This window comes from Eublepharis macularius, chromosome 9 (assembly GCF_028583425.1).
Source record: "Eublepharis macularius isolate TG4126 chromosome 9, MPM_Emac_v1.0, whole genome shotgun sequence".
In the NCBI taxonomy this organism is placed as follows: domain Eukaryota; kingdom Metazoa; phylum Chordata; class Lepidosauria; order Squamata; family Eublepharidae; genus Eublepharis; species Eublepharis macularius.
Window position 1 is genome coordinate 26881393 of NC_072798.1, and position 14880 is coordinate 26896272.

Below are 14880 nucleotides of genomic sequence, written 5' to 3' on the forward strand. Positions count from 1 at the left end.
ATAGATTTCAGATGAAGAATCAATTGGAAAAATTTCAAACTAAGCAATAAGAGAAAGTCAATAGGAAAACCTTTAGTGAAAATAATGGAACAAACAGAAACAAGCCTTCTAAGTGAGACAACGTATAAATAATATATTACTCCGATTCAGGCCTAATTGGAATATTTATCAAACTTTTCCTTAGAGGCATTAGCGCTCCCCTTAACATAATGTTTGTTCTTCATATTCAAAGGAATAAATCTTGTGTGTTAAGAAACAGGAACTTAAAAAAAATGAACAACAGACCACTGATTAATTGCAGTAATTTTACTAAATACTAGTTAAAAACCAACTGCAGCTCTAAAATGAATTGGATACCCTTGCTCCATCTTTATCCAGCAGGAGAACCATACATAAACGCTTACACTTTATGAAGAAAAACATGTGAATTTTGCTCACCCTGCGAAGACTTCTGGGTAAAAATGCAATGAGGACCCTCTTCTTCTATGAAAGGACGCCCTACTACCCTGTCACTCAGGGCCAAACCAGACATGTCAGCATCCAAGGGTCTGGCCCATGGTTGATGATGCAATTTTAAAGCAATTTAAAAATGTTATGAGGGCCAGCAGCACAGCAGGCTGAGAGGCTCTTGTAAGGGCTCACAGTACGGCAGGCTGAAGCGCAGCACCACCCACAGCTGTTTTGGTGCCTGAAAAAGCACAGGGGGTGGAACAAGAGCACTTTAGTCTGGAGGCATCCATGGGTTGGACCTATTGGCAACATATAGCTTGGCCCTAAGCATTGTAGCATCCAGAAAAAGTCAACTCCATGATCACATACGTTTGCTTCAGGCCATCTCTTCACCTCTTTTGCCATTTTCATCTGTCTTCTAGTTTACTATTATACAGTAAGAACAATGACTTACTTAACACAATAAGCTTCCAATAAGTAGCAGGAGATAGAGCAGGTTATAGATTTGCCCACTAAGTGATCGTTACCTGGAAAAGCTCTTTTGCTATCACTATGACAATATCCAGAGGAAAAGTATGAAGTAATTTTACTCATAGCTTTTGCTCATGGCTTGCAATCCCTCATGCCTTCTGGCAAAACTAATTCAAAGCTCAGCAATTTCTGATTAATTAAGTGCTGCTTCGCCGCTATCCAATTTAACAATTATTTTCCAAGTAACTGGACCTGTTTGGCGAGCCAGAAAAGGGGGACGGGAGAGACCAGGCACATACCTCAGTTACTTAGGTAACTGAATTGGAATCAATACTGAACAAATTCAGCTTCTCAAGAAATCTCACGAACAACATAGATCAGAAAGGTAAATATTCCCTGCAATTCGGGTAAGTAATATTATCCTGGGTTGCTTCGGTAGATTTGTTCAGCTGTATTTTTCTGCAGAGCGCAAAGTTGTCAACTCAAACACAGAGTTCCAGTCGAGATGAATGGGATCTAAATCTGTTATAAACAAGTGACTGGTTTAAAATGGAGAATCTGGTCTCTAGTTTCATAGGAGAAAAGGCAAACTGGCAGCACAGGTGGCAGGTCATTAGGGGGGAAAAGAGCACTCTAATTGCTATCGATTCAAAAGCTTTCATTCCCCAAATGGCTGGAAGGATCAGGGCAGAACTTTACATTCTAAGAAATTCCAGAGGGGTGACTGTTCTAGTCTTGTTGCAGTGAACACAGAAAGGAATCTTGAGGCACCTTAAATACCAATACGCTTGTTGTGGCTTAAGCTTTTGGGAACTAGAGTCTATTTCATCACAAGCATAAAACGTGGCAGCAATATACACATTTACGTCAAAGAACAACAAACAGAGGGAACAAAAGCTGACGAAATTCTATTACTTTTTTCCTTTATTCTTGCATGCACACACACACATGCACAGGGCCAACTTAATAAAGTTGTTACCACATCCAACTAGGACCAGGGAGACTGGAGCCCAACTCGCCCCCCCCCCCCCACTGCACCATTAAGCTTACTGGCCAGTCATGGGTTTTTCTCAGAGCTAAACTACCAGAGGCGAATTACACACGGATGCTCATGTGAAGGGAGTCGCAATGTTAGCCAGGAAGCCAAGTTTTAAAAGAGATCAGAAGGCTCTGTCAATTTCCCCTCTCTATAGAACCAGCAAAGATTGCTCCTCAGAGGGTTTGTTAATTTCCTCTTTGCCTCTGAGAGGCTCTTTCAGTTTCACCTCCCCTTCTAGGAGAGAAGAGGAAATAAACAAACCCCATGAGGAGCTCTCTTTGCAGCCTCTGTAGAGAGGGGAAATTGACAGAGCCTTCCGATCCCTTTTAAAACTCTGCTTCCCGGCTAACATTGTGACTCCCTTCATGTGAGCGTTCTCGTGTAACTCATCTCTTGTAGTTTAGCTCTCAGTTGCACCTTCCTCACAGAGTTCTCAGAGTAGAAAGTGGAGTCATGTGTACCACCCTGATGTCCTCAGAGGTAGAATGGGATAAAATGAATGAAGAGAATGGAATAAACTTGAAGATACACTTCATGCATCTGATGCCAAAACAAGCGTTTGTCTTTGAAGTTCCCCCAAACCGCTTCATCTCTTTGTTAAGTTTCCTTGGAAAAAAGAGCACTAGAGACCTCTGGCACTGTAAAATATCCACTTTCATTTATAAACACGCAGCTCTAAAAGGGCTTGAAGGAGTTCAGATGGCTGCCTAAAGTCAAGTAGTGCTAGGCCAAAAGCAACATCAAAAGTCTGGAACCTAAAAATTATTTGTTCCTAAAGACCTTAGGCCACACCACACCACTACAGGAGGGGTGGATTCACTCCCTACCTAGCAGTCAAGCGCCCAATAGAATTAATTGACCTCTAAGTGATTGAGCCTCATGATCAAAGTCTAAAGAAAGCCACTTTGCATGAAGACGCAAGAAAAGCTCAGAGCTCAATTGTGGGGTTCCTTCTCGGTGGTTGTGGGGAAGAGGAGAAAGACCTTTTTTCCCCCAAAATGGATTTCTTGGTTATTTTTTGAAGCTTTGGCACTGTCATCTTAGAATGATAACAGCAACAGCTGCTCATGGGGGAAGGGGGCAACACAATAGAAGGCAAGAAATTTATCACTGTAGTGATCTAGCAACCACAGCTGTCCTGCCTCTATCCACTCCCCAAACACAGGCAAAGATAGGATTTTATGCTCTTCCAAACTAATTTTTTCCATCTGTGTATTTGACAAGTTTTGAACACTGTTTTAAAATTCCACTGCACATGATTCAGGCACTAGAACAGAAGAAAGAAACTGTATGGTATTATTTTCTTCCTGGTGCAGGTAAGGAAGAGACTTGACAAATTCCTCAACCATATTTCAAAAGGGGTGGTGATGGAAGAGTACACAATGACAAAACCTACCTAGCATTTTCATAGCAGGGGGGGAACGGGGGGGGGATAAGCTGAAAAGCCTTCTCCCAGGTCCTGACAAATCCCAGGTGCCAGGTCACTATAGTGCCTAGAAATGTCATTGTGGCAACTAGTAATTTCAACAATTGCAGCAGTTCTCAGTGGAAGTTCAAAGGGATGGATTCAACCAGTTTCTTCAGTGATGAAAATGGGAGGAAGGGATTCCCTTTGACCACCATAAAGGCTATGTTTGGAATCATGAGACCAGTAAAGACAAAAGTCATATGTAACAGGGACTGTAATAAGAAGAGGAATTAGCTGAGAAAGAATGAAAAAGATGGCTGGATCGAACTCAAAGCTTATCTATCATTTTGTCTCAGAATGTTTTGTTGTACAACCTAAGTGTGCATGGAGTTCCTACTATCACTTGTTTATATATAAACAACTTTATACCATGGTGCTTTGTACACTATTTCCAATATTCAATTTACTGGAGCTTTTAAAAACAATAATGAAATTATGAGAAACTGGGGAGGTTAGGATAGGGTTAGAGATTAGCTTTTTGTTGTGGTAATGAAAATCAGGGTTACCCCAATATTTATTTATATACTACAACACTTTTGTCATACCTTTAATAAAATGATGTAAACCTGTGAAGACGTTAGGATTAGGTTGTGTGGAATCCTGACTTTCTTGAATGAAAGGATGAAAATGTACTAGATAGGCAAATACCAGAAACCAGATGACATTTGCTGGTTTAGTTTCGTTTTTGTTTTTTTACTCAACAGGAGCACAGCAAAAGACAATTCAATCACTGCAAACATGTTTACCTCACAAGTCAACTGTAATGCCTGCCTTTGGAAGGCCCACCATTCTCTACTTCCGATCTTCCAATATTTACCATTTTTGTTCAATGGCAAAGCAATAAACGTATGAAACTACATGAATTCCATTTCTGCTGCACTTGGGGACAACTCAGCACCGCCTAAACTATCATTTAGCAAACTGCTGCCCTATATCAATACATGGTTGGAAAAGCATCAGAACAGATGCCCTAAGTCGGTCATTGCCAAACTATGCATGGGGGCATACTAAGATAAAAACCTATCTGAAGACTTCACACATCTCTACCCTATCAGCTTTCTATGACAGCTCATAATTCTGCTCTATCGTTACATCAAGCATGGCTCAGCCACATGCAGGAGAGAGATGCACCTGCACTCAGAAGTCACCTGCTACAATCCTTTAGGAGTTCCTGCTGTGGGTGTACGAACCTCCCTCTCAGCTTTTTGGGTGCAAGAACAAAGTGTGCCCTCAATTTAAATTCATAAACATGGCCTGAAAATAAAATAGAAGCACTGTGTGCCAGAAGACCTGCTCTACATGCATTTGAAAGTAGGCTCTAGCCCACTTGTTGTTAACACGCAGGTTAAAGGGTTTTCAGGTGGGTGGTGGAGCCCCCCTGCTGTGTTGCAAGCCCCTATAGCGACACCATTTTTAAAATGCTTTTTAGGAAAACCTGCTGCTATTGTGCAGGCGCAGAGAGAGCAAGGCATGCTAGAAGAAGCCGTAGGATGGATGAGACACGGTCACTCAGTAAGGGAGAGAACTTGTCCACGGCTCTAACCATTGGCTTGTTCTTTGCTACAGTAATTCTCTTGGCACTCAGCTTACTGTATTTACTCAAAAGGCAGATGACCCTGACTGCAAGGATAAACTGCCTTAGAAAAGTTATACCAAGAAACTTTGATATTACTTTACAAAACTATGCAAATGTAAGATTGTACCATCTCTCTTCTTTTTTTGATAGTATACCTGGGAGAAGTTTGACAGTGAAGAAAGCAGACAGGAAGAAAACTGATTAATCTGAAATGTGGTGCTGGAGGAGAGTTTTTTGGGATACCACAGATGGCCAAAAAGACAAGTAAGTGAATTCTAGATCAAATCAAACATGAATTCTCCCTAGAAGCTAAAATGACAAAACTGAGGCTATTGTACTTTGATTACATCATGAGAAGACAAGTCTCTCTGGAAAAGTCAATAATGCTAGAAAAAAGCAGGAAAAGAGGAAGACCAAAAATGAGATGGCTTGACTCAATAAAGGAAGCCACCTCCTCCAGTTTGTAAAATCTGAACAAGTCTGTTAAGGATAAGATGCTTTAGAGGTCTTTCATTCATACGGTCGCCATAAGTCAAAAGAGACTTGACAGCACATAACACACACACATACCTGGGGGAAAAAACCAGTCTTGCTTTTGAGTAAATACTGTAGGTTTCCTATCCCTGGCTCTCTTGGACTGCATTCCTAAGAACACGTTCCTGGGAATAAAGAATTCAGTGACATGCAGTTGCAACTTGCTCATGGCTACCCTTCAAGAGGTTTTCAAGGCAAGAGATGAGCAGAGGTGGTTTGCCACTGCCTTCCTCTGCATAGTGACCCTGTACTTCCTTGGTGGTCTTCCACCCAAGTACTAACCATGGCTGACTCTGCTTAGCTTCCAAGCTCTGACAAGCTTGAGCTAGTTGAGACTACTCAGACTGCTTTCCCAGGAATAAGCCCCATTGAACAATATGGAACTTACTTCTGAGTAGATCTTGGATTGCTCTCTTGGTCTGCTACCCATGGTCCTAGCCTGAAGACAGTGAGGTCACCCTGTCACAGAACTTCCTGCTGCATTTGCAACTTAGGGCATTCCAGCTCTGAAAAGGCTGAAGACCACTGCTATAGACCCTCACACACTTGTGCTTCAATAAATCAGTTAATCTTTAATGTTCCACACAAGCTTTGTTGCAATAGGGTAACACAGTTACCTCCTCTAAAGAAAAAAACCATCAGACTCCATAGCCACGTAGCTCAGATCTTGCAATCTGGAAAAAAATAAGACCTTAAACGGAGAAACTTTTAGCACCATCCAGGGAAGAAGTCCTCCTTCAGCTGCAAACGAAACAGCAATGCCTAAGACAGCTAATTCCGGGGAGTCAAAGGCTAATCTAAAGCAATGTTGAGCTAAAGCAACACCCTTTCCATTAGAAGCTCCAACTACACTAGAAACCATGGCACAAGATTTTCATAAGCCTTTAATCTGTTATAAAAGGGCAGAATATAAATCCACTCAAGCACGTCTCAAGCATAGTAATCAAGCCACAGATGTCAGTAACAACCATGACTTGCAAGGCTACACACGTATTGTTGTGAAACTGCTCTCCAAGAAAAAGCAAATGGATCTCTATAGGTTTGCCTAAAATAGCACCTGATGGGGCGGGAGGGAGAGGGAGGGCCTGTGAGACAAGATGCGAGTGGCTGCAGAGCAGGCTGCATTTGGAAAAGGGAGGTAGAGGCAGCTGAAAACCAGTTGGAAAATGAAATACTTTGTGATGTCAGATCTGCCTGGAGATCTGATTTGGGGTAGTGGATCTGCTGCCCTGTAGGAGTGCCTCATTGCCTCCACTTGTGCTCCGCTTTTGTATTTATAAAGGAAGAAAGTACTACAAAACTGCCATCAGTCTCTAGTGCTCTGCTCCTTGCCACTCACGAAAGTGGGGATCACATAATAGTATGGCTCTTTATTCCTCCTTTCCAGTGCTGCTCAGCATTCCATGTGTATTTATCACAGTTTATTTGGCATTTAAACCCACCCTGTCCTGGAGCATCTAGTGTGGTAACATACAGAAGTCAAAAGGTGGGCTGCTAGTAACACAGAGGGAGCTCAAACAGGTTTGGAACTTGAAAGACTTACCTTGCACATAAATGGTAAGATCTTTCATTCCATCAGGAACAGATTCAGATTGGGTTCTGGGGGAATGAAGCAAGCTCACAATACAACCCTATACAGAGTTAAGCCAATTTAAGCCTATTCACTTCACTGAACAACATGGGACTTACTTCTGAGTAGACCGGCTTAGGCATGCTCCCTTCATGTCTTTAGCCTGCTTTCAATGAAGATGAATCATAACATATTATTAGCATCCCCCAATTTTAAAAGGAAAGCCTCATGATGCTTATTACCTAGAACTTCTACAAATGGTTTCCATGGTTTTATTCCTCACTTTATCACCACTCCCCATGAAATCAAAACTGGTACCAGGCTATCCAAATTAACTTCTTTCTAGTGGAAAAAATGCAAACCTAATCTATTCCTGGCCTGGCAAGACTACTGAAGTTAAAGCCAAACTTAAGGTAATACAAGCATGTGCTGGAAGCCAAAAAAAAAAAAAGTGAAAAATCACAGAAGTCTGCAGAGAGAAAAAAAATATGAAAACTGGAAGACAGACAGCCAAGGATTGGCTTCCTTAAGTCTTCTGTTTAAAGTAAAAGAAAGAGGAACCAATTAAGCCTTCCTCTTTTCCAACTGCTTGGAAAGTACTAAAATGACAGAGCATACTGCGGTCCTCCTGCCAACATTTGGCATATATTTACTTTTCACTGAAGTCGTATTCAGTCTCCAAACAGATTAAAGTGAAAGTGATTTAAATACATTTTAAATAAACAGCACAAGAGCTTAGAGTAATGTATTATTATTATATTTATTTCTAGCAAAGAAAGCAAAAAAAAATATCTCTAACAGCAAATTGGCAACAATGGAGCCAAATTGCATTTTGCATATTTTCCTGCAGTAATAGATATGGTTTTATTTTCTGAAGGAAAAACAGGAAGACGGATTTGTTTTAAAAAATCACCATCCCACACTATGGATGTTCACAGCTTAGAATTAACCCTTCTCCCACTATAGTGGGAGTGCTATCTTCTCAAAAGAGCAACCTTGGGGCACATGACCTTCTGACAATCAGCTCCATGTGGTACACTTCAAACACCACTGAAAATCAGAAGCAGTCAGGATGCAAAGAAATGATTCTTTACCCCAGGTATCTGCATAAAAAATTACAACCTTTACAAGGTGAATTTACACTCGGTGAATGCTCAGCAGCTAACCTAAAATTACATTGGCAGGCAGTCAAATCAGAAGGCTACTGAACAGGTTATTCCTTTTAATTTCCACTTGGCAAAAGTTTCTGGAATTAACCAGAAAAACAATGCACCCGTTTCTGGGACCCAACAGGGAACAGCACATAGTCAACTACAGTACAAGGAGCCTTCTGGAATCCAGCTGGTCTAGGACAATCTAAAGAATCTCTCTCTTTATGCCAGAGAGCAGAACACACGGCCAGATAGGAAGAGAGATCTGGAAATTCTTTTGGAGGAGAGTGACAAGAAAGACCTCAAAGAGAAGGCCGAAAAAGGCCGAAAAAGATAATGACATGGATGGGGCATGGATAAGAAATTTGGAAACATTAAGAATATTCTGCCTACCTCTTCATTTACCATCATATAGGATAATTTTTAAACCTAGTGTGAGAAGATCTTATTTTTCTTTGCTAAGATCCTGTTAGCCAGTTGTTGCTCAACCCTATGCCTTTTCTTTTTATAACCAACGATTGCTTATACAACTAATTTTTCTCTTTTTCTGAACTTAGTACTATGTGGCTGATTCCTGCAGCCACATGTAAAAGCTTAACTTGTCATGTGCTTACCAAGATACAAACAGAAGGTAGAGAGATGCCTACTTGGATCTGATTTACTCTAATAATTGAGATTTTAAAGGTTTTTCTTCTATGTAAATGATGATTTGGTTTAAGAGGAGTACCTTTGATTTGGGGGGGGGAGGGTTCCTTTTAAGACACATAAACAGAGAGTCTGGGTTGCAGGTTACTGGACAAGAATACTCCTCTCTCTCAACCTGCTGGTGGCAGCAAAAAGAAACCCTAATTGGGGGTGGGTGGGGAGACTCAACTGGAGAGGTGAACTTGCTGAGATCTAGCAGCTGGAAACCTGATCCAGTTAGGTAAATTCTACATCCCCCTATGACAGAATGAAGTCATCGCAGAAGCTGTTTTGCCACAAAACCAACAAAATGTGCCCTTTTTAACTCTATTCCCCATTCTTACATATCACTATTAGCAACAGAAAACACTATGATTTTTGCACTCTTAAATTTATACTGTATCTAAACATCAAAACTGGAAAACAAAATTCAATTCTGCCCATAAATAAACAGGGGAGGAGAGTTCAATTGACCTACCAAATATTGTCACTGAATGATCAAGTATTTTAAAAAGCATTAACTTATTACAACAAAAGACCCCTCAGTTATCAAGTATGATACTCAAGCTAATTACAAAAGCAACATAGGCAACGATTCTTGTGGAACAATGACTTTGAATAGTATATAACCATTAATGTATTGTCTAAGGTATCTTTACATTTCAACAAATCTTCATTTAACTACTTCCTTAGCTTCAAAGAATACTCTCTGGATAATTGACTGGTTAGTTGACTAGCATGCTGATCCTATACTTAATGCTTTCCCACAGGATGTTTTCCAGACCAAAATTATACACACCTAGCTGCTTCTCCTCAAGTGAAGATTACAATAAATTATGTGTTCTTAGGTAGAATAGGGCACCTCTCTCTCTCTCTCTCTCCCCTATTAGATATATTTACAATTTTGTTTGAACAAAACTGTAGCTGCAGTCCTAATGACACTTTCCGGGGAATAAGCCCCACTGAACAATATGGGAAGTACTTCTAAATAATGTGCTGAATTGCTCCCTAAGCCATTTTTATTTTTATAACTTCTTAAGTATGCCAAATAGTACAAGTGTATATGCTAACACAATTTGTATTCTTAAACAATTTAAGGTATGGTAAGTAAGCACTGCACATATTTCAGTTTTTCTGAGGTAGGGGGTCCCCAAAACTTCAAAATCTCCAGAAAATTTACATCTCTTAATAGATGAAGTAACAGGAAGTATGAAAGCTGTGTTTGTTCAAGACTAGCCATTAAATGTGAAAAAAGACTTGACTGACACAAATGATTCTCAATTAAAATAAAGAGTAATGAAGTTTCACTTTAGGTTCACAACCTTGTGAAGCTTTTCACAAGCATGTTTACAAGAGTGCTTGGTGACAAACATCTACTACTTTTAAAAACTTTGGGGGGGGGAACAAACTTTCAAGACTTTAAAGACTAAGCAATAATTACCAGTGTTTTCCATACAGCCAGTTTCCTCCCCAGGTGAGCAGGCCGATCCCAACAGTGGTCTTCTTCCAATGATTTCGAAGAGTTTGAAACATTTTTATCACCTTGGCCATGTTTTGCTTTACTCCACAGCACACTTTACCAGGATTCCATAGTGAAGAAATGGCACTCTAGAACATCCATGTGCTAAACTACAAATAAGATTAATACAGTCACAGAAATGGTCTAACATTAGTTCACGTCTAATCACCTGATTCTTTTCCAGGAAACTGCTTTACATGGATAGTAGCCCATTTTAAACAGGATGCTATGCTGGTAAAAGGTCCCATTTCGCCTTTCCAGTGTCATATTTCAATCAGGCCTTTAAACATGATGTTGAGAAGGCAAAGATCTTCGTTGAGCAATTCTGCACAGGTGTCTAATTTAAACTGAGCTGCAACCCATGCAAAGCAGCTATGCATGTCTAGTTTGAACACCTTAGATGCGTAACTTGCCAGCACTGCATTTAAATTGGGCCTCAAACACGATGTTTGCAAGGCAAAACTACTCACTCATGGGACTTTGTGCTTTCACAACATTTCACGTGAACTGGGCTGCTACCCATGCAAAACAGCTACGCATACTTAGTTAGCTTGTTCACTCAGGCCACTGCTGCGCTGGCACACAAATGAAGCATTGCTTTGCGCAGACAGCAGCCCCCTTAAACAAGACCCTGAGAGAGTGCACCAATCAGGTTTTAGTTTGCCCACTACTAACTCTATATCCAGGGTTAACAATCCTATCTTTGCAGAATGAGGTGGCAGAGACCCAGTGTTGTGTAGTGGTTAGAGTGTCACAGTAGGATCTGGGAGACCCAGGTTTGATCGCAATTGTGCTATGGAAGCTTTCTGGGTGACCTCCGTTAGTCACACACACACTCTCAGCCTAATCTATTTTACCAGGTGGTTTTGAGAATAAAAATGGAGAGAACGATGTAAAATGCTTTGGGCCCCCACTGGAAAGGCAGGGCATTATTTATTTATTTAATTTCATTTACACTGACTTTCTCCTTAATGGGGACGCAAAGCGGCTTACGTCATTCTCCTCTCCTCCATATTAATCTAACAACGGAGTGAGGCAGACTAGCCTGAGAGTGTGTGACTGGCCCAGAGCCATCCAGCATGATTCCATGGTAGGGGGGATTCAAACTTGGGTCTTCCAGATCCTAGTCCAACACCCTAACCACTAGACCACACTGGCTCTACACACCACGGCACCACTGCAGATTGAGATGGGTGAGGAGGACCTTTTCTGACTGCTCCCTCACATTTAAAAAGAACCCCAACTCCCTGACAGTGATTCAAAAACAAGAACGTCGAGAAGACGGGTTCTAGTTTGTAGCACATAGTCATATATTCGTCTTGACTTTCCTCCCCCTCTCACCCCCTTTCTTTCTGTACCCCATTTTGTTTAAATAATTTTTTTTTAAAAAAGAGAAGATAGATTCTAGTTCAGCCCGCTCCCTTCTGTGCTAGTTTTCTTCCTGCAGAGTGTTTTATAAAGCAAATGCTCATCCCACAAACACAGACATATGAACCTGTAATTCCTAAAGGGGCACAGCCCATTCAACCATTTCACTCTGCTGCATGGGTAGTCGAAGCTTTTGCTGCCCTGATACAATGTATTTATTTACAAAAATTATTACATAGTTTAGGCACCCTCGGAACCAATAGCAGCAAGAAGGCAGCATGGCCAAAACCACTTTAGACTGCAGGTAAAAAAAATCACATTTCTGAATGCTCCTCAACATCAAAGACTCCTTAAAAGAGAAAATTAACACAGCAGGCAGAGAAATGGATTAAAGCCCTTCAGTGCTATTTTTCAGCATGCAAAGAGTTGTTTATGGACCAACATCCTCTGAAAAGGCATAGTCCATTCTACCAATTCATTGTGCTGCATGTCTAGGTCAGTCTACAGCAGCAGAGAATGCCACTCTAGCAGAAAATGTTGACGAGGGGGCAACGCCTTCACTGGTGCCCCTTTCTGTCTCTTGAAACTAAATTAGACCATTAGTCTATTTCTTCTAAAACCAACACATATGTCCCTTGCCTTACACTGAGTCTGATCACTGGCCTATTATGGTCAGTCTCACTGTGACTTAATGGCAGTACTCCACCACACAGCTAGTGTGACTTTAGAAGCAAAGTCCTAGACAGAGTTGCCAACATCCAGGTGCAGCCTGGCATTCTCCTGGAATTATAATTGCTCTCCAGACTAGAGATCAATTCCCTGGAGAACATGGCAGCTTCAGAAGGCAGTCTTTACTTTATGGCAACATACCCCCACTGAACTCCACCCCTTTCCCAAATTTCACCCTCACCAGGCACATGTCCCCAAACCTCCAGGGTTTTTTAAAGGTATAGTTGGCAATGCTAGCACTCCTTAAAGCCTCCAATCCTCCCCAAAGCTACCCGAGTGCACCTGCAACCCAGAGTTGCCAACCTCCAGGTGGTGGCGGCTGGTGATCTCCCAGAATTACAACTGCTTTGATGGTTGGACTCTATGGCATTATACTCTGAGACTGCTTTCCACCCCAACCCCTGCCCTCCTCTCCAGGCTCCACTCCCCAAATCTCCAGGAATTTCCCAACCTGGAGTTGACAACCCTAGGCCCTAACACCCCCCCCCTTACAGGGTTGTCGTGAAAAGTACAAAGGGGGGTGCGTGCCTCTATATCGTTCAAAGAGCTCCCACGTTTATTGCAAACATATTCCTAAAGCGAAACCGGTTACTGAACGCTGCGGGTTAAGGAAGCCGACCTGCCGGCTCTCCCCAGGGCAGCCTCCACCTCCTCCGGCTCTGGGACTCCCTCGGCCGGGGCCGGGGCCCTTTCTTTTTTCCTCTTCGCCGCGCCCTTCCTCCGAGGCAGCCGCCGGGCTCCTTCAGCGTGGCCGTCGCGGGGTCGATGGAGGGGCAGAGAGAGACCGGGGAGGTCCTTCCAGCAAACTACGCGCCCTCTCCACAGCGACCGGCCACTGAGCGGCGCCACTTCCTGGCGCGGTGCGGCTCTTCCCGGTCTCCAGTGGAAACAGCGAGCCGCCTCGCCTTAGTTCCGCGCAGCCCGCAGGCCGAGCGAGGCCGCTTTGCCTTCATGAGGCAAAGCAACGGGAAGCGGCCAAGCGGCCAGGCTGCTGTGGAGAGCCCCCTCGCCTTTTAGTGGATAATTTGCCCGGGGAGAACCAGTTACCAGCAGCTGTGCTGCAGGTCTGAAATTAAACCCTCTCAGTACGCAATGAAGCAGCTTTCTCCCGCCTTTTAAAGCGGCTGCTCAAGAGGCGCTGAACAAAGACGGGAGTTTTACCAACCCGTTCAAATTTACAACCTACCCACCCCCTCTCTTGGGGAGAAAGCGAAGGCAGTAGAAACCAACGTGAAACCTAGTAGGATGTGAGCCCAGTGGCCCCTTAGAGATCAAGATTTTTATGGTAAGTTTTCGAGAGCCAAAAGACCCTTCTTCAGAAACCTCAGAGAACTTTGAAAAATCTTCTTGGTTTAGGGTCTCCAGCCTCCAGGTGGTAGCTGATCTGGAATTACAACTAATCTCCAGCCAACAGAAATCAGTTCCCCTGGAGAAAATGGGTGCTTTGGAGGGTAGACTCTATGGCATGATACCCTGCTGAGCTCGCTCCCCACCTTCTCCAGGCTCCACCCCCAAATCTCCAGGAATTTCCCAACTTGGAGCTGGCAACCCTATTTGGTCTCTTAAGTGCCCCGGGACCCTAATTCAGAGTGGAGTGTTTAGAGGTCGCACGGGCATTCATGGGTATGGGTTCGTACTATCACTCAACCCACTGAGTGACTTCAGACTGCAAAAGTGTATGTTTCTGTGTTACAGTTCTTTAGTTAGTTAGTAACTTTATAGTCCTCCTTTCTCCCTGAGACCCAAGGCAGATTACACAATACAAGATACAATATAACTAACTGAGCAAAATATTTTCATTTATTTTTAAACCACTTCTCTTCAATTAAGAGTTGAAAGTGATTCACATCAATAAACAAATTACATCCATTCAAATCAATACAAAACATAATATATAGCTAATAAAAATGGCAGCAAAACAGCATACTACAGATAAAAAAACCCACTCTTATTGTAATCCAGACTCTAAAACCCTGAAGATGATCCACAGGACATTCAATTAACAGATACAGTAGAGTGATGTAGTAGAAAATTTGAAAACAAGCATAAAGCCAAAACACAGACATGAAACCTTTCTGAAACAAAGTGTAACTAATTACCATGACATCTTTAATATTAGTCTGTTGTTGCAAAATAAAAGTCCAGTGGCACCTTAAAGGCCAGAATTTATTTCAGTATGAGTTCATTGAAATAAATTATGTTAGTACGGTACCGCTGGATTTTTGTTTTATTTGGCTTTAGACAGCTCATTCTCACTCAGCCTAACCAACCTCATTATGAGGATTAAATGGAGGAGAGGAGATTCAGGTATGTTGACCTGA

General features: G+C 42.2%; 1 protein-coding gene across 2 annotated transcripts in view; it reads right to left on the reverse strand.

Annotated features, from left to right (window-relative positions):
• AGK (acylglycerol kinase) overlaps positions 1-13381 on the reverse strand; it is a 55569-nt gene extending 42188 nt beyond the window's left edge. For both annotated transcript variants that reach the window (XM_054988124.1, XM_054988123.1), the window contains exons 1-2: positions 13179-13381; positions 10385-10572 (exon numbers count right to left, since the gene is read on the reverse strand). In XM_054988124.1, coding sequence (XP_054844099.1) covers positions 10385-10494 — 110 coding nt within the window. In that variant the 5' untranslated portion in view covers positions 10495-10572; positions 13179-13381. The remainder of the gene's footprint in view (positions 1-10384; positions 10573-13178) is intronic.
• Between the last annotated feature and the right edge of the window lie 1499 nt (positions 13382-14880).